Genomic DNA, 19,083 nt, shown 5'->3' with positions numbered 1-19,083 from the left:
TTCTGCAAGAAAACAAAAGTAAATACAGAATCAGCTTCAAAAGAAACCAAGGTGATGGTAATGGTAATGGTATAGATATAACATACACTTGTGCTTTAGCCGTCTAGGTAAATACGGTCTAGATTATTAACATATAGTTGATTTAAGTAATAAATATTTTATTCTCCTCAACTAAAATTATATTAATTTAAAAATATTTACCGATTTAATATTATTTTAATACAACATTGAAACAAAATGCATCACATATTTTAGCACCACATGAAATAAAAGGAGTATAATTGTGCCACCCTTCCACTGTGCACCACAATCAGAAGTGACATATAGCATATAGGATGAGATGTGTGGCGTTTGGTAAATGTGCATCACACAGTATAGACAAAATATGATTGTTTGAACAAACTACTGTGATATCAAACTTTTTTTGCTTCCTCTTTTGTCGGTTTTTCATTGAATCTCTTTGTACATGGCAAGTGAAGCACAAGGCCATCCCAAGACTAATAATGATAAAAGCAAAGTATGTAAAATTTCGTACTTAAATGTACAAGGTTTCTGGTCCATGAGTATGATAATCATTATCCAACACATGACAAAAGCATCACATGCAATGTAAAGAAACATTAGCCAGTTATTATAGCTCAAGGGAATTAGGAAAATCATAAGCTCCCAAAGCATACCGCACACGCTTATACTAGAATCCTTCATGAAGCTTGTGAGTTTTGAATCATATGAAGTTCCCTTAATTGCCATGTACTCATTCCACCAATGCATATAGCTGCTTTGTGCCAAGAAAATCTCTGACGAAACTTCATAGTTCTCATGCAACCTATAAACATACTCCTCAAACTTAACCAATTTCATCAAAGTTTCTTCTTTCTCTTTGACAACTTTCAACTCTTGGCATGAAAGGAGAGCCTCTTCAACATGTGCCCAGAAGCAAGAATCAATTGTTAAAATAGCTTCCACATTTTCCTTTTTTGTTTTGTTTATATTCTCTTCCTTCCTTTGGAAAACCTTAGACTCTCGAAAGGAAAGGAAGGCCTCTGCAACGCGTGACCCAAATCTTCTTAATCTCTCTTCATCTTCCCTGACAACCTTAGACCTCCACGTGAAAGGATAGCCTGTTCAACACATGCTACAAAGCAAGAATAATCTTTGTCATTCTTCTCACTTGTTCTATTTTCTTCATTCTCTTTGACAACCTTCAACTATTTGCTTGAGAGAAGAAACTCATCAACACGTGCCCAAATTTTAGAATGTAATGTTAAAATAGGTTCTTCATTCTCCTCATCACTTAGTATGTTTAAGTTCTCTTCCATGTCTGGGACAACCATTGATTGTTGGCGAGAAATCAGAGCCTTTTCAACACATTCTCAAAAGTAAGAATCTTCAACGGTTAAAAAAGCATCCACACTACTTGTTCTGTTTGAATCCCACTTGGCTTTTGTTGTCTCATTCCTAAACCACTCCTCCAACAGTACAAAGTGTTGTGGTCTATTAGTCACGTAGTCTTTTCCACCTTGTCTATAGTATTCAGCAGTAGCTAAAGGTTCAACCATTCTCCCGTAACTCGTCCCAGCACATAGCCAGCTCTTTCGAAAGGCTGCACCTCTTTTTTGAGGCTTAATCTTTGCTTTTTCTACCATCTTTTCCCAGTAGATTACAAGGTTTTTATGGATCACAACAACATCACCATCTGCTAATGCCTTCATGTTCTTGTAGCAGTCATAGTACCCTATTCCCTGGTTTTTAGTTTGCTTCTTGTTCCATTCAAGTTGCGCCATATGTCCCTTCATTTGATTCAATTTCTTGAATGAATCAAATAATACCCTCCTCTGCACTGCATCTCAAACTTCTTTGACTTTCTCATTTCCTTCATACTCCTATTTGAGAAAATTCCAAATGACCTTTGCCAATTTTAAAGTCATAAGTCTAGTAAAATTCCTCAAGAAACAACAAAAAATAGGCAAGATTTTGCCTTCGATTTTTACAATTTTCTTTTCTTATGAAACCTAATTTAATTAAGTGTCGAATTTTTTTAGTAACTGTCCAACTTCATAATCCTCCTCAACAACCTTCTAAAGGTCACTTGCATCAAGAAAAGTCTTCATTCTAATTGTTTATAGGTGAAAATTTTCACCTCAAAAGCTGATAGTGTTATGACTAAGTTATCAAATTATATTTTCAATTCTAAATGTAAGTGTTTAGGTGTTTAGTGAAACTTTTGATCTTGTCAAGTCTCTCAAGAACAAATAAAACTCTGATTACAACGTTAGAACTAAAAAAAATATAGAAAGCTATATAAACTTAAAAGCTAAAACTCACATTTTTATTTATACTAACAACCTTTAAATACAAGAATGTAATAATTTAAAATTGATTATAATTTTACTCATTAATATAAAAATAAATCATAAATAAAATTACCCATAAATAAAAGTGTAACAGTCTTATTAACATCCATAATTTATATAATTAAAATTTATAAAATAAAAATAAATACTAATAATAAATATTAATTCAAATTCTCACTGCAATAAAAATAAAAAAGAGTAACAAAAAGTAAAAGGTTGACAGCTTTAGTGTAATTTTGTCAATGTCAATGCGACCTAAATCTGTGGATAGATTGAGCTTTTTATTATTATAACATGTACTATACTACTTTATACTGTATCAGATAAATATGCTTTTCCAACTTAAATACATTATGACTTATAATTCACTGTAATAATCTATAACTTTCTATTACAACCTATTAAAATAACAATGGTTGAAATTTAAAAGGCATCACAAAGAACATATCATACACAAATTCAAGGCATTTATGAAAGCTACGGTACGTGTCCAGGTGAAGCAATTTTTATTTTTTTTTCTATGCCTAATGATTTTACGGCCTATTAATAAAAGGCATCGATTGATTAATAAAAGCTTGTTTAACATAAATAATTTTGTTTGGTGAAATATAGTTTAAATAAGTAGTTGTTAGACTCCAACTAGCTTTTTTTATTTTTAACTAGTAATTAAAAGTATTTTTCTCATTTTATCTTTAATATTCTTTTATTATTTCTCTTTTATTCGTTGAATTTTTAAAATCTAGTAGCTCTTTATATATATATATATATATATATATATATATATATATATTAACACTCCAAAGTATCCTTTACGAAAAATAATTTATTTAAAATTATAAAAATAGAAACTTTTTCATAAATATTTTTATTTAAAAAATTTGATCAAATCTCAGTATTTTATATACATGACATCATTTAATAAATAAAAATATTTATAATTAAAAATTACTATCTTAATTTTGTAAGGGGATAAAACTTTAAATTGGACCCTTAAAGATGAAAAATCTTTCAATTTGGTCTTTGAAAGAAGAAAATGTTAAAATTAATTTTTAATTATTTGTTATTGTTAGAATCTATTAGTAACGGAGTCAATGATATTTCACGTAAAATATGACAGGTTAATACATCACTAACTATACTAATGGATTATATATGTAAGAAACATTTCTAAACGTTTTTAATTAACAGATGAAAGTAAAAAATGAGATAACTTTTTAGTACCTTGTATTGTAACATTTTTAATTGACATAGCTAAGCACACTGTGTCACATTACACTAAATATATTTTATCAATATCTCTATAATGATTAATTAATATATTATAATAGAATGACTAAAATGAATAAAAGATTACATATTAAAAAAATTATTTTTAAAATATTTTTTGGACTAAATTGAAAGACTATATTTTTTGGAGACTCATTTAAAGTTTTATTCTTTTTAAGGTGATGAATAATTATAAATAAATTTTAAAAAATAAAATATTTATTTTTTAAAAATATACGACACCAGCTTTAAAAAATAATTGTCACATTATCTATTCAACTCAAAATCAAATACATGGTTCATAAAATAAAACCAAATTTTTTAGCATGAAGGGAGAAATCAATTTTGAGAAATCAATTTTTTGGAGAAAGGGAAGACCACTTCGCACACTACAAAGTCATTAAGGCTTTAATTTAAAATTTCGAAGGAGAAAAGAGGAAAGAGTTTGAAGGATAAAAAAGAAAAAGGAGAAATAAAAGTTAATAAAAAATCCATCAAATTAAAAGAACTTACAAAGACAAGCCTAAGAAAATTTTAGATGGTTACTAAACTCTTTCTCTTCTGCTTTAGAAATTCTAAACAAGAACTGTCGTATCTGTCAAACTGTAATAAACAGCTGTGAAGAAAAAATAACAGATAAAAAATAGACTTCCAAATACAGCAAGTTTGCTTATAAATTTACGGAACAGTGATTCTTGGAGGGTTATTACAGTTCAGGGGAATCAGGGAAATGATAAGCACCCAAAGCATACCGCACACGCTTACTAGGATCGTTCATGAAGCTTGTGAGTTCTGAATTATATGAACTTCCCTTAATCGCCTTATACTCATTCCACCACCTCATATAGCTGCTTTGCTTCAAGAAAATATCTGGAGACACTTCATAATTCTGGAGCAACCCATAGACATAATCCTCAAACTCAATCAATTTCATCAGTATTTCTGGCTCTTGGACAACCTTCAACTCTTCGCATGCAAGGAGAGCCTCTTCAACATGTGCCCAAAAGCAAGAATCAGTTGTTAAAATAAGTTCCACATTTATCTTTCTATTTCTCTTCAGGTTCTCTCTGAAAACCATAGATTCTTGGCGGGAAAGGAGGGCCTCGTCAACACGTGCACCAAACCTATTTACATACTTTCCATTCTCTTTGACAACCATTGACCCTTGTCGGGAAAGGAGAGCCACATCAACATGTGCCTCAAAGCATGAATAATCTTCATCAATGTTCTTATTTGTTCCATTTTCATTCTCTTCAACAAGGTTCAACTCTTTGCTTGAAAGAAGAAGGTGGTCAACACGTGCCCAAAAGCTAGGACACATTGTTGGAATAGGTTCTTCATTCTCCGCACAAGATAACATGTCCCAGTTATCTTCCACGTCTTGGGAAACCATGGAGTGTTGGCGAGAAAGCAGGGCCTTTTCAACAAATGCCCAAAATTGAGAATCTTGTATTCTTGAAATAGCTTCTACATTACTTGTTTTGTCTTTTGTTGTCTCACTCCTAAACCACTCCTCCAAGAGTACAAAGTGTTTAGGTCTATTAGTCATATAGTCTTTTCCACCTTGTTTATAGTACTCAGCAATAGTTAGAGGTTCAACCATTCTCCTGTAACTAGTCCCAGCATAGAGCCAGCTCTTACGAAAGGCTGCACCTCCTTTCTGAGGCTTTATATTTGCTTCTTCCACCATATTTTCCCAGTAAATTCTGAGTTGTTTATGGAATGCAACAACATCGCCATCCACTAATGACTCCATGTTCTTGTAGCTGTCATAGTACCCTATTTCCCGCTTTTTGGCGTCCTTCTTGTACCATTCAAGTTGGGCCATAGTTGTCTTCATATTATTCAATTTCTTGGACGGGTTAAATTTAACCCTCCTCTGTATGACGGATTTTTCTTCCAGTCTTTTCATAATTATTTCCAGATTATTGATATCAATGTCGTTTTGTTGCTTCTGCCAAGTCAAATTTAGAGATGAGGAAACGGAAAATGCATTTTATGGTTACCAGATACTAGCTTGATTACAGATAATAAGTAAAAATAAGGCACAACTAGATAATTGTAGTAGTTTTGAGAATAGAATATATGGTCTACCTGCATATGTGGTGTCAATTCTAATGCCCGCAACTGTAAACTGATACTACTTGCAAGCACTGAATCCGATTTTGGAAGAGGCTCGTTTTCATCCACAGTAGTTAGGTCTTTGCAAATTGCTTTATGAGTGAGATTTTCTACTATATTTTCGTACTCAGTAAATAGAAATCCTTGATTCTGACCATAGATTGAGCCCAATGCTATGAGAAGTTCCAAAATAGAATCACGGTTGTCAAAACAAGCAGAATATACATTAGAACACAATAGATATGTTCCAAAAGGCATGTAGGTGCTGGTTTTAGGACTCAATGCTGCAGCTGAAGAGCTATGGTTTGTGATGAAGAGCCTTGGAAGTGGGTCTTTGATTGACACAACGTGTAGAAAGCAAGAATTCCAAATAGGACTACGTGATATGGCTTGTTGCAACTGCTTGTCACCAATGAGGGGTGAACCATAGGTGATGCAGAGTGGGCGATTCTTTACTGACCGCATGCCATCTAATAGTGATATAGTGAAGAGAGAAGCAATTGATCCTCCAAGACCATGTCCGGTAACAATCAATGGAGTGGCACTATTCAACTGCACTAGGATTTTTATATAAGGATATACATGAGAAGAACAATATATGACCCCTACAAGCATGCAGAAGAACTACACTATTTTAAAGACAAACTTAGCAAACTGTTGCTTGCTCTAAAGTTATAATAATTGTATCCCAAACATTGGACTTGAAGGGTATAAAATTATAACTTATAAGACAAAAAGTCCCTATTCTTTTTGTTTCTTTTAAGAGAAAAAAAGGATAAATTTTAAAGCTAAACAATGTGATACCATAGGGTGATTATGAACAATTTACAAAGTCAAACAGCTAAATTCAGAACAGAATTAATAAGCCTGATCAGGACACACATCATCAATCTCTAGATCTGTAGGAAATACAAAGTTTTTCATGCAGGCCAGATAAGGTTTTTTCAGCTTATAATTTTCCAAAGAGAAATCAAAAGAGGCATAAAAAATACAAGGGAAAGGAGGAGATGTACCTCAAAATCAGATTTCTTCCACTCATCAAGCCTATGATGGTTTCTATAGAAGAGTGAAAATGCAGTGCTGTTGATAGAGAAAACTGGGTTGGCTTTGGTACACAGAAAATCAAAGTGAAGGAAATTCTCCTCTCTTAGAGCAGAAGATGGAGTCAAATCCGCTTGAAGATTGAAAGAATCTGATGTTGCCTCAAAGGCTATAACCATAAAATCTGAATCAAAATCCTTGTAAACTTTCCATGATAGTCCTTCTCCCTTGTTTGAAACGATGCCTTCATAACGAGATGAAATAGCATCCCATGATCTGCGAAGAAGACCAGTGCTCATCACAAGAGGTGCAAGCTCCATTCCACTCGAAAATCTGAAACCACAAGCACACATAATCCAACTTAAGTAATACTGTGAGAATCAACATGTCGTGTTAATTACTTCTGTTTTATGAGTTTTAAACTAAAAGCCAACAAGGAAAGAGTCCTTCATTTGTGACATACAGTGCAGATTGAGCCATGGTGCTTGAAAGAGTAAGAAAAAGCCTCAAAACGATGAGCAAATAGTCTTTAAATGGTTGAGGCCATTGCAGAGAAGGGAGGAAGGTTCGTCAACACCCTGTATGAATCTTTTGTTATAAATAGTTAGCTGAAGGACTAATATAAGAAAAAGTTTTTTTAATAATTCTAGTCACATGCTTCCATTCTCTTGTCCTCTCCTATTTCTTTAGTCAAAATTTAATGGCACTGGTAGTATTATTTTTTCATCAGGAGTTAAAATTTTAGTTTGATAATCTGTACAATAAAATTTAACATTAAAAATTAACAAATCAGTATTAAAATTCAGTATACATCAGAGAAATAAAACTTTAACTTTAATTAAAAAATATTATTAAAAGTACTTATAATACTACACTTAAATTTTCTTGATCGTGTGATGGTTGGTAATTTTGTATTGTACTAGGTATGTGACTATAATCCAGTAAAATTTTGTTAATCATGCCGGCGACAAACGAGTTCGATAGAGGAACCAAGTCACTAGATTATAATCCACTAATAAATCTTCCAAAGGCAGCACAAAAAGATAGTGCATGCTTGTTGGCTTATGGTACTTATGCGGAAAACAAATGTAAATACAGAATCAGATTAAAAGTGTAGATTAAGCAGAAGAATTTTAACAGTTGTTGATTAATAATTGTAGAGAGCGTGTGAGCAACATACATAGGAAACTCAATAGAAAGCAAGCGGAAATGCGACTTATTGATTTGGACAAAAATAATTTTATTAATTTTTTCCTAAAATAAAATAAAAAATATTAACTAGTTATGTATAATATCAAAAGAGACTTTTTAAAGTTACACCCCTCATCTTATTTTTAATATGAAATTTTCAAAATATAAATTTACTTACGTTCTATCATTTATTTAATAAAAACATTTATAGATAAAAATACTAAAAAGTTTATCATCTTAATTTTTAAGATGATAAATAATTTTAAATAAATAAGTATAAAAATTATAATTATGGAAATTATATAATTACCAAATTTTAAATTTTAGTTCAATAATTAATTATATTTTTATCTAGTATTTTATATTTATTGGCTAATTCAACAATAAATTTTAATAAATATTTTTAATTTATTCAGCAAACACATTCTTAATCGCTCCAAACAAAGATAGAAGTCTAAAAATAGACTTCCAAGAAGAGAAGCTGTCTTTATTAGATGGTTATTATAACTCAAGGAAATCAAGAAAATCATATGCTCTCGAAGCATATTTCACAAGCTTACTAGGATCTTCCAGGAAGCTTCTCACTTATGAAGGAGTGCCTCTTTAACATGTTCACACAAGTCAGAATCAATTGATAAAATAACTTCCACATCAATATTTCTTTTTCTCTTTAAATTTTCTGTCAACCTTACTCTTGGCGACATAAGAGGGTTTTGCCAACACGTATGAGTGTGAAAACATTAATTCTGCTATCATATTTTTGATATAGTTGGGCTGCACCTGTTCTTACAACAGGAGAGTCATTCACTTTTATAAAGAATAAAAAATTAAAGTTTGATAATATTTGATCTTAAGCTAAGACAACTGCAGAAGAGATTCAGAAGAGTCTTTCAGTTTTGTATCCAATTCAACCATAAATACTATAACTTAAGAAAGAAATAGTCAAAAAGGTTAGAATTAAGGCTGAGGCAGATCAAAGTTTAGAGAGAAAAGACACACAAAAGTTCAAAATGATATTATTAATTGCAATTATTATAAGAAAGGTGACTTTACCGATGCAAAGTTCTAAAAAAAACGAAGAACGATAAAAATAAGAAGCATAATGATGATTAACTTTACCACGTATACAGCGTAATAAATATTTTATCGTGCCTTAGCCGTCTAGGTAAATACGGTCTAGATTATTAACATACAGTTGATTTAAGTAATAAATATTTTATTCCCCTCAACTAAAACAAAATTGATTTAAGAATATTTACCGATTTAGTATTATTTTAATACAGCATTAAAACAAAATGCATCACATATTTGACAAAAAAATAGGCACAACACATATTTTAGCACCACATGAAGTAAAAGGAGTACAATTGTGCCACCCTTCAACTGTGCACCACACTCAGAAGTAACTTATAGCATATAGGATCAGATGTGTGGCGTTTGGTATATGTGCATCACACAGTTAGACAAAATATGATTGTTTGAACAAACAACTCTGATCTCAAACTTTTTTTGCTTTCTCTTTTGTGGGTTCTCCATTGAATCTCTTTTTACATGACAAGTGAATCACAAGGCCTCCCCAAGACTAATAATGATCAAAGCAAAGTATGTAAAATTTTGTACTTAAATGTACAAGGTTTCTGGTCCATGAGTATGATAATCATTATCCAACACATGACAAATGCATCACATGTAATGTAAAGAAACATTAGATAGTTATTATAGCTCAAGGGAATTAGGAAAATCATAAGCTCCCAAAGCATACCGCACACGCTTACTAGGATCCTTCATGAAGCTTGTGAGTTTTGAAACATATGAAGTTCCCTTAATTACCATGTACTCATTCCACCAATGCATATAGCTGCTTTGTGCCAAGAAAATCTCTGATGAAACTTCATAGTTCTCTAGCAACCCATAAACATACTCCTCAAACTTAACCAATTTCATCAAAGTTTCTTCTTTCTCTTTGACAACTTTCAACTCTTGGCATGAAAGGAGAGCCTCTTCAACATGTGCCCAGAAGCAAGAATCAATTGTTAAAATAGCTTCCACATTTTTCTTTCTTGTTTTGTTTATATTCTCTTCCTTCCTTTGGAAAACCTTGGACTCTCGAAAGGAAAGGAAAGCCTCTCCAACGCGTGACCCAAATCTTCTTAAACTCTCTTCATCTTCCCTGACAACCTTTGACCCTCCTCGTGAAAGGATAGCCTCTTCAACACATGCTACAAAGCAAGAATAATCTTTGTCATTCTTCTCACTTGTTCTATTCTCTTCATCCTCGTTGACAACCTTCAACTCTTTGCTTGAGAGAAGAAACTCATCAACCCGTGCCCAAATTTTAGAATGTAATGTTAAAATAGGTTCTTCATTCTCCTCATCACTTAGTATGTTTAAGTTCTCTTCCATGTCTGGGACAACCATTGACTGTTGGCGAGAAATTAGAGCCTTTTCAACACATTCCCAAAAGTGCGAATCTTCAACTGTGAAAAAAGTATCCACACTACTTGTTCTGTTTGAATTCCACTTGACTTTTGTTGTCTCATTCTTAAACCACTCCTCCAACAGTACAAAGTGTTGTGGTCTATTAATCACGTAGTCTTTTCCACCTTGTCTATAGTATTCAGCAATAGTTAAAGGTTCAACCATTCTCCTGTAACTAGTCCCAGCATAGAGCCAGCTCTTTCGAAAGGCTGCACCTCCTTTTTGAGGCTTAATCTTTGCTTTTTCTACCATCTTTTCCCAGTAGATTACAAGGTTTTTATGGATCACAACAACATCACCATCTGCTAATGCCTTCATGTTCTTGTAGCTGTCATAGTACCCTATTCCCTGGTTTTTAGTTTGCTTCTTGTACCATTCAAGTTGCGCCATATGTCCCTTCATTTGATTCAATTTCTTGAATGAATCAAATAATACCCTCCTCTGCATGATGGATTTTTCTTCCAATCTTTTCATCTTTATTTCCAGATTGTTGATATCAATGTTCTGTTGTTGCTTCTGCCAAGTCAATTTTAGAAATGAGGTCAGAGAAAAGGACAAAACGTAGATATAGTATCATAAGTGCTTTTGGTATTGTTCTCCAATCAATATTGGAGTTTCACCTCGGTAATTTACACAATAAAGGTCAGCATTAAAAGTCGAGACACATTATTAAGGTAAAACTCTAAATCTGATTGGAAAACAACACCAAAAGCATGAATAGCATTGCACCTAAGGTTGGCAAATTTGGATTTACAATTACCAAAATACTAGTCTGATAGATTAGCCAAAATGGGCCTTGAAAAGATGGTCCCTTTTTTCAGTTTTGAAGATACCTCTCCTTTCTTGTACCCCTTCCTAGGCATGGATATTTTTGGCTCTAGGTTTCCTATGAGAACTCTGTGATCTCTGTTTGTTTTCTGGGCTTTTAGCCCCTTTGAATAGCAAAAAAAAAATACTAGTCTGATTACACAAAATGAATGAGCGTAAAGAAAGCTCGATTAGATAATTCTAGTTGTTCAAGAAATAGGTGATATTAACCCACCTGCATATTTGGTGTCAATCCTAACGCCCGCAACTGTGAATTGATACTAACTGCAAGTATTGAATCTGGACGAGTCATGTTTTCAACCTGAATAGTAAAGTCCTTGCAAAGTGCTTTATGATTGAGATTTTCCAATATTTTCCTGTAATCAGCAGATTGAAATCCTTGGTTCTGAACATGGATTGAACTGAATGCTTTGAGAAGTTCCAAGACAGAATCAGGGTTCTCAAAACAAGTGCAATTTTCATCAGAACACAAAAGAAATGTTCCAACAGGATTGTAAGCACTGGTTTGAGGAGTAGATGCAGAAGCTGAAGAACTATGGTTTGTAATGAAGAGCCTTGGAAGTGGATCTTTGAGTGACACAACGTGTAGAAAGCAAGAATTCCAATTAGAACTACGTGATATGGCTTGTTGCAATTTCTTGTCACCAATAAGGGGTGAACCATAGGTGATGCAGAGTGGGCGATTCTTTGCTGAACCAATTCCACCTAAAAGTGATATAGTAAAGAGAGAAGCAACAGATCCTCCAAGACCATGTCCAGTAATAATCAATGGAGTAGAACCTTTAATCTGAATTCAGATTGTTACATTAGGATTTACTGGAGTGGAGAAAAACAATATATGCCTAAAAACTTTCAAGGGATCTACACTAATTTCAAGTCAAAATTTAGTAAACTATTGCTATAAGAAAATTATCCCTATAATCCCAAACACCTTCATGTTCGCTCGTAATACTGATAACCCTTAAGCTTAAAGCTTAGAATATATAAATATGCATATTTCAAATCTTCTACATTTACCCTCCTAAAGACTTTTCATGTGTGACTCCAAGACAGCAAACTCTAATCCATATTATATTTTCAACTATGAATTTCACTTGTCACCATTTTTCCAATGTCATTACTTTTGGCTATGGAGCTAGATTTGCAAAAGAATAGTAATATGCCGACATTATTAAAGCTAAGCAATGTAAGGATTAGCAAAAATCTAGACATCATCAATTTCAAGATTTTCACGGTGCAGGCAAGATAAGGATTTTTCAGCCTGAAATTTTCAAATAGAAATCAGAAGAGGCTCAAAACAAAGACAAGGGAAAGGAGAAGATGAACCTCAGATTTCTTCCACTCAAAGAGCTCCTGAAGGTTCTTATAGAAGAGTAAAAATGCAGTGCTGTTAACACAGAAAATTGGATTGGTTTTAGAACACAGAAAGTCAAACTGATGGAAATTCATCTCTTTGAGAGCAGAAGATGGAACCACTTCCACTTGAAGATTAGAAAAATCTGGTCTTGCCTCAAACGCCATAATAGTCAAATCCGAATCTATTTCTTTATAAACTTTCCATGATAGTCCCTCTCCCATGTTTGTAATGATGCCCTCATAACGAGACATGATAACATCCAATGATTTGTGAAGAAGACCAGAGCTTATGACAAAGGGTGCAATCTCAATTCCACAGCTGAATCTGCCACTGCAAGGACACAAAATCCAACATAATCAATACAATGAAACACAACAGTTTATGGTACTTTGTTTTGTGATTTTTAAGGTAAGGAGTAATGTTTCGGTTATCACATACAGTGCAGATTGTGCCATGGTGCACTTGAACTAGAAACTTGTGATGCAGTTAGTATTGACAAATTGATGGTTGAGGAGAAGTAGCAGCATAAAGTCTCACTGAATGGTTGATAATAAGGTAAAGTCACACCCTGTGAACAGTACCCGTGTTTTCCTAGGGTTAATCAAATAAGTGTCAGAAATATAATGATATAAAATTATAATACTACCTAAGATTTGAAAATTTATTAAACAATAATATTATAGTATTGACATGATATAAAATTAGAAATAGAAATTTATTATGTTGCAAAACTGATCATTTATAATAAATATTATTAAAAAATGTAACATTATATATAAAAAAAAACTCACAACATTAAGAATGGATAATTAAAAAATAGATAAAATTGAAATCCGAAAAAATAATATAATAATGGTACAAAATAATATTAATGAAGGAATAGTGGAAAAATCACAAATAACGAAAACATATTCTATCAGTAAAAAGAAATTGGATAACATTATTCTTATATATAATTAAAAATTATCATAATTTAATATTCTAAAAAAAATTAAATGGATAATAAAACAAAGTTTTTAAAAACAATAATAAAATTTAATTTGGATACAAAATATTTTTTATGAAACTAAAAACATTGTAACTATATTTTTATTTAAAATAATGATAAATATTTTGTAAAATGATAAACATTGTAACTATATTTAAATTGTTACGATTTGGATAATACTAAATGTTCTTATTTTCTGATTTTTTTTCATTAATAGAAATATTTAAGCACTATTTTGTAATACATAAATGTTATTTTAATTATTTTTCTTAAAACAATTTATTGCTATTATTGTTAATTCATTACTGATATTGTATGATTCTTATTTTTGTTAAAATTTATTTAGCATTCTTATTATATTGTTATTATCCTATAAAATTTATTAAAAATTACTGTGTAATAATTATAATTATTATTATTATTATTATTATTTTATAATACTATGATTTATTTTTTCTTTCAATAGTAATTTTAAATTTCTATATTTTTAAATAAAGTAAACACGAAACTAAATCACACGATTTTAAGCAATATGGAAAAGAAGAATCAAGTAAACTCTCAAGAAAAACAGTGGTGATTATGAATTTTAAAACAAAGTATTCATACTCTTGCATTACTTCCACCCTTTTTTCATCTTTTCTTTGTTTACTTTCTCTCTCCCTTATTAGAACATCTCTCACCATACAATACTCATTTTCCATTGTTAAATTAATTTTACGATGTTATAAAGTGTAAGAAATATAACATTTAAAACATAAAATTTTTTAATGACATCATCTGCTGAGTGGTCCATCCTTCACACATAACCTTCAAATTATGTTAATATTACACACAACTTAAAATTCCAAGAATGAGAGATTGAAGGTTTGCAAGGGAAACACAACTCTAAAAACTTCCAATATCAGAACACAAGAGAAAATCCAGGATCTCAACTTCATTCAACAAAGGAAATACAAAGAAGGTTGAAAGGTGCAGAATGAAATGAAATCATAATTCATTATTATACACTGCTGAACCACGCAAACATACTTCAGCGGAAGTCATAAGTTCCCTCAGTATATTGATCAAAATTATTAGGATTGCTCATGAAGCTTGCTAGTGCTGGAATACCTGTAGTTCCCCTAATTGTCTTATACCGATTCCACCAAGCCATGTAGCTGCTATCCTTCAGGAAAATCTCCGGTGACACTTCATATTTCTTAAGTGACTCATAAACATACTCCTCGAATTGAAGCAACTTCCTAGTTGCCTCATCCTTCTCTGCCAAACTAGATAGTGCAAACTCCAACTGTTGGCAAGAAAGGAGAGCCTCTTCAACATGTGCCCAAAAGCAAGAATCAATGGTCAAAATTAGTTCCACATTCTTTTTGCTTATACTATTTGGATCACTTGGGGGCGTTCTCGCTTCATTCACCCACTCCTCCAACACTTTATAATGTCTAGATCTTCCGTTTTTCACGTAGTCTTTGCCGCCCTTCCCATAGTACTCGGCAATATCTAGGGGTTCAACCATTCTTCTGTAATTAGTCCCACCATAGAGCCAGCGAGTACGAAAAGCTGCACCTTCCGTCTGAGGTTTCATTTCTACTTCTTCAACCATATCATTCCAGTAGTTTGTGAGGTTTTTCTGGAACTTAACAGCATCTTGATCACTTGTTAAGTACATCTTCTTGTAGCTGTCATAGTACCCTATATGTCGATTTTTAGAATCCTTCTTGTACCATTCAAGTTGGGCCATGTCTATCTTCATTACATTCAATTTCTTGGATGGATCAAATTTTCCACCCTTTTGGAAATTGAATTTTCTTTCCTGTGCTACGATCTTTGTTACCAAATCATTGATCTGTAGCTGCTGCTGCCGCCAAATCAATTTTAATGAGATTAGCAAAAATTGCATTTACTTAATAATCTATAATTAGACATCAAAAGTCAAATAAGGTTAACTTAGAATACAAGTTTTTTAGAAACAAGAGATATTCAGCAACCTGCATATGTTGTATCAATCCTAGCGCCAACAACTGCACACTGATACATGCTTGCAGTGAATTAGAACGAGGCAAGTCTTGCAGCTGTGCAGTAAAGTCCTTGCAAATTGCTTTACGATAGAGACCTTCCACTATGTTTCCATAATCTATGCGCCGAAGTCCTTGACTTTGATCATGCATTGAGCTCAAGAGAACTTCCAAAATAGAGTCAGGATTCTCAAAACAAGTAGAATTATTGTCGGAACAGAAGAGAAATGTTCCAAAAGGCATGTAATCACTGGTGCAAGGTCTCAATTTTTTTGGAAGTGGATCTTTGCAAGAGACCATGTGTAGAAAGCAAGAATTCCATGTCGAATTACGGGATACAGCTGCTAGCAAATTTTCATCACCAATAAGGGGAGAACCAAAGGTGATGCAGAGAAGGCGTTTCTTTCCCGAACCAATGCTATCTAATAGTGATAAAGTGAAGATTGCAGCAATTGTTCCTCCAAGAGCATGTCCAGTAACAATCACTTGAGATTTGCTATTAATCTGCATTAGAATTGTTATAACAATATATGTCCAGACACATGTAGAAGATCTACATCATTCTTATGACAAAAATTTAAGATCAATGGAAAATTATCCCCAAAATTTTATTCCAAACATCCTTAAGTATGCATGTACTATTCCCTAAACATCTATTGTAAAGAAGTTAAGTACAAAGAGTATTAGAAGTACAAGTTGTTGAAGAAACTGAGTGAAGAAATGCATATTATAAGGTCACTTATGTGTAATACTTTTCATCTGTAAGACTTTGGGAAGTCATTCACGTCATCCATTCAATCATTTGTTTTACAGACTAAATTACTTTGCAGATTAAATTAGCAAAGTACCAATCCATGCTCAATTATCAATCTGACTTCTATCTCTTTGTCAAGGTCGTTGCTTATAGATGAAGAACTAGATTTGTTTGATAGAATAATATCACTGCACCAGGAGCAATGCTATAGACACACAAAATAAAGAAACACCAATGGACTAGTTTGTTTCCTGATTTGGAAAACTATTTCCTATTTAAAAAAAAAAAAAAAGTTGTTCTATAAGAGTGATTTTTTAAAATTGTTTTCTAAATCAATATCTCTTTTTTCAGCTTATAATAATAATATTTAAAAACCAAAACATATCTTATAAGGCTGATGTTTTTTCTTCTGCCGCTTCATCTTCTTCCTCAATCACCCCATTCTAAAAATTAATTTTTGAAATTTGTTCTTAAAATAGTTTTTAATAATCAAAAGACAAAAAGAACACAATCAAATCAAACACACCTAAAAAATCCACCCATGAATCTCTACATTTACATCAGGGAAACACAGTTTTTCATGCATATAAAATATGCAACATAGTATCCAAATTAATCTAAGGAATTTTCAGCTTGCAATTTTTCAAAAAGCATAGAACTTTCATACCTGGGACTTCAACTGATCAAGCCCCTGAAGATTCTCATAGAATAGTGAAACCACAGAGGCATTAACAGAGAAATCTGGAATTTTCTTAGTACACAAAAACTCAAATTGAAGGCAACCTTTCTTCCTAAGATCAGAAGATGAAACCCTATTCGATTCAAGGTTAAAATCCTCCTTGACCTCAAACGCTACAACGGTCAAACCAGAACCCGGTTCTTCATAAACCTTCCAGAACATTCCATTTCCAACGCATGAAGTGATTCCTTGGTAACGAGAATCTATAACATCCCATGTTCTACAAAGAACACCAGAGCTTGTCACAAAGGTTGCAAGCTCCATTCCATTGCTAAATCTGCAAACACAAAGTACAACGTTATTTTACTTTTATAAATTTTCATATACAAAATCAAAGAAAATAATAATAATAATTAATCACATACGATTGGGACTGAGTCATGGTGGTTGAGTTGAGATTTGAGAACAAATGCTTGAGATGATGAACTCTGTGCGTTTATTTAATGGTGAATTTAAAGTCTCTGATGGGTTTATGATTAGGAAATTCAGTGGAAAGACATAGGGAAGAGTAGAATCCATTGCAAAGCTTCGAATAACAAGTCAACACACGGGTCAACATTATTTTATACAATAACCTCCTTGTTTAAGTCAAGTTAAAAAGATAAAACAAATTAATCCGTACAAAATTATACGTAATAAAAATTAATAAATAATACATTTTATGAAAATTATAATATTTATTAGTGTCAATATATTAGCTATATTAAAAAAATTTAATAAAAATTTATTATGTGTCATTTCAGACAAAAAAATAATAATTTATATTTTGTATGATTTTTTCCTGAACTTATTCAACTCTTTTTCATATTATATAAATATAATTTATTTATCAATTATATTTTATTTTATTTTTTAAATTTTCATTCTCTATTTAAATATACGGAATTTATGATAAAATTGATAAATGAAATTATTTTAAAAATTAAGAATTTAGCAAAAAATAATAAGTTTAACAATTCTTTATAATCAATAAATTTTATTGATATAATTATTAAATCATATAATATTAATATATTAATTATGTGTATAAAATTTTAAATATAAATATAAAATTTTATAATTAACATCTAATTGTTTTTTAATATATATATATATATATATATATATATATATATATATACATATATTAAATGTTAAAATAAAATTATTAAATAAAAATAAAATTATTAAATAAAATGTTAATTATTTTTTAATATGTCCTCGTTTGAGAGAGATGCTCATATTGTAAGACCAGTGGGATGTAAAGTCTCCTTGTACAAGTCAAGTCACGCTGAAAAGAATAAAAATTAATTCTACTTTAATTATTTTTAATTTTGTTTTTAAAAATTTGTAAGAAAATATGCACAGTAAAATTTTAATAATAAATTTTTAATTAAAAATATAATGTTTAATAATATTAATATATTACAAAAATAAAATATTTTTCAAAAATATTGTAAAAAATAAATCCTTATGGGCGAAACACAATTAACCATCGTAAACGCGTTGGGGAATTTGATGTTGTTGTCGCAACGCAAGTTGACAAGCGATGTAACCAAAGCGAAACGGCGTCGTAGAAATTCAGCATCAGCGAGAATTCCAAGTATTTATTACAAGTAATATTCAATTGGGCCATAAGCTAATGGTTTATTGGTGCCATAATGACTATATTTAGCTTAGTTAACACCCCTTATAATTTATTTTAATTATTAATTTGAAGTTGACGATATCATTATTATATTCTTATTAATTTGTTATTATTTTAATCTAATCACCAAAATATATAATTATAAATCACGATTAGTTTAATATTGATGTTGGGCCTCCTAAGATCATTTCAACCCATTGCAAGTGTGAAAACATTAATATTAGATGCCACAAGTCCTTTTTCTAGTTTTTCATTTTCATACTCTTCTTTCCACCAATACTATATATCTTTTTTATTTTAAAAATATTAATTTATTATTTCATTTAT

General features: G+C 31.5%; 3 protein-coding genes and 1 pseudogene across 5 annotated transcripts; all 4 read right to left on the bottom strand.

Annotated features, from left to right (window-relative positions):
• Window positions 1-631: 631 nt before the first annotated feature.
• On the bottom strand, window positions 632-1,712 carry LOC113867598 (annotated as a pseudogene).
• Window positions 1,713-4,084: 2,372 nt separating this feature from the next.
• Window positions 4,085-7,344, bottom strand: LOC113868089 (senescence-associated carboxylesterase 101-like). The gene is made up of 4 exons (XM_027503655.1): window positions 7,246-7,344; window positions 6,755-7,115; window positions 5,715-6,293; window positions 4,085-5,574 (listed from the first exon to the last, which is right to left on the bottom strand). Exons 1-4 carry the CDS (start codon window positions 7,260-7,262, stop codon window positions 4,327-4,329), a joined length of 2,205 nt encoding a protein of 734 aa, XP_027359456.1. The 5' UTR covers window positions 7,263-7,344; the 3' UTR covers window positions 4,085-4,326.
• A 1,958-nt stretch (window positions 7,345-9,302) lies between these two features.
• LOC113867961 (senescence-associated carboxylesterase 101-like) lies at window positions 9,303-13,171 on the bottom strand. The gene is made up of 4 exons (XM_027503486.1): window positions 13,075-13,171; window positions 12,606-12,966; window positions 11,494-12,066; window positions 9,303-10,967 (listed from the first exon to the last, which is right to left on the bottom strand). The coding sequence occupies exons 1-4, from the start codon at window positions 13,089-13,091 to the stop codon at window positions 9,690-9,692; spliced, it is 2,229 nt and encodes a 742-aa protein (XP_027359287.1). The 5' UTR covers window positions 13,092-13,171; the 3' UTR covers window positions 9,303-9,689.
• A 1,222-nt stretch (window positions 13,172-14,393) lies between these two features.
• LOC113867196 (senescence-associated carboxylesterase 101) lies at window positions 14,394-17,694 on the bottom strand. 3 transcript variants are annotated; one of them, XM_027502320.1, is made up of 4 exons: window positions 17,495-17,687; window positions 17,058-17,406; window positions 15,610-16,140; window positions 14,394-15,479 (listed from the first exon to the last, which is right to left on the bottom strand). In XM_027502320.1, the coding sequence occupies exons 1-4, from the start codon at window positions 17,509-17,511 to the stop codon at window positions 14,655-14,657; spliced, it is 1,722 nt and encodes a 573-aa protein (XP_027358121.1). In that variant the 5' UTR covers window positions 17,512-17,687; the 3' UTR covers window positions 14,394-14,654. The 3 variants fall into 3 exon arrangements, with proteins under 3 accessions (XP_027358121.1, XP_027358122.1, XP_027358120.1); XM_027502321.1 differs by having other exon boundaries at window positions 14,495-15,476; window positions 17,495-17,694; XM_027502319.1 differs by having other exon boundaries at window positions 14,543-15,482.
• Window positions 17,695-19,083: the final 1,389 nt, after the last annotated feature.

This window comes from Abrus precatorius, unplaced genomic scaffold (genome assembly GCF_003935025.1).
Source record: "Abrus precatorius isolate BTA unplaced genomic scaffold, Abrus_2018 Scaffold5, whole genome shotgun sequence".
Lineage (NCBI taxonomy): Eukaryota > Viridiplantae > Streptophyta > Magnoliopsida > Fabales > Fabaceae > Abrus > Abrus precatorius.
This window is presented reverse-complemented; position numbering and strand designations above follow the sequence as displayed.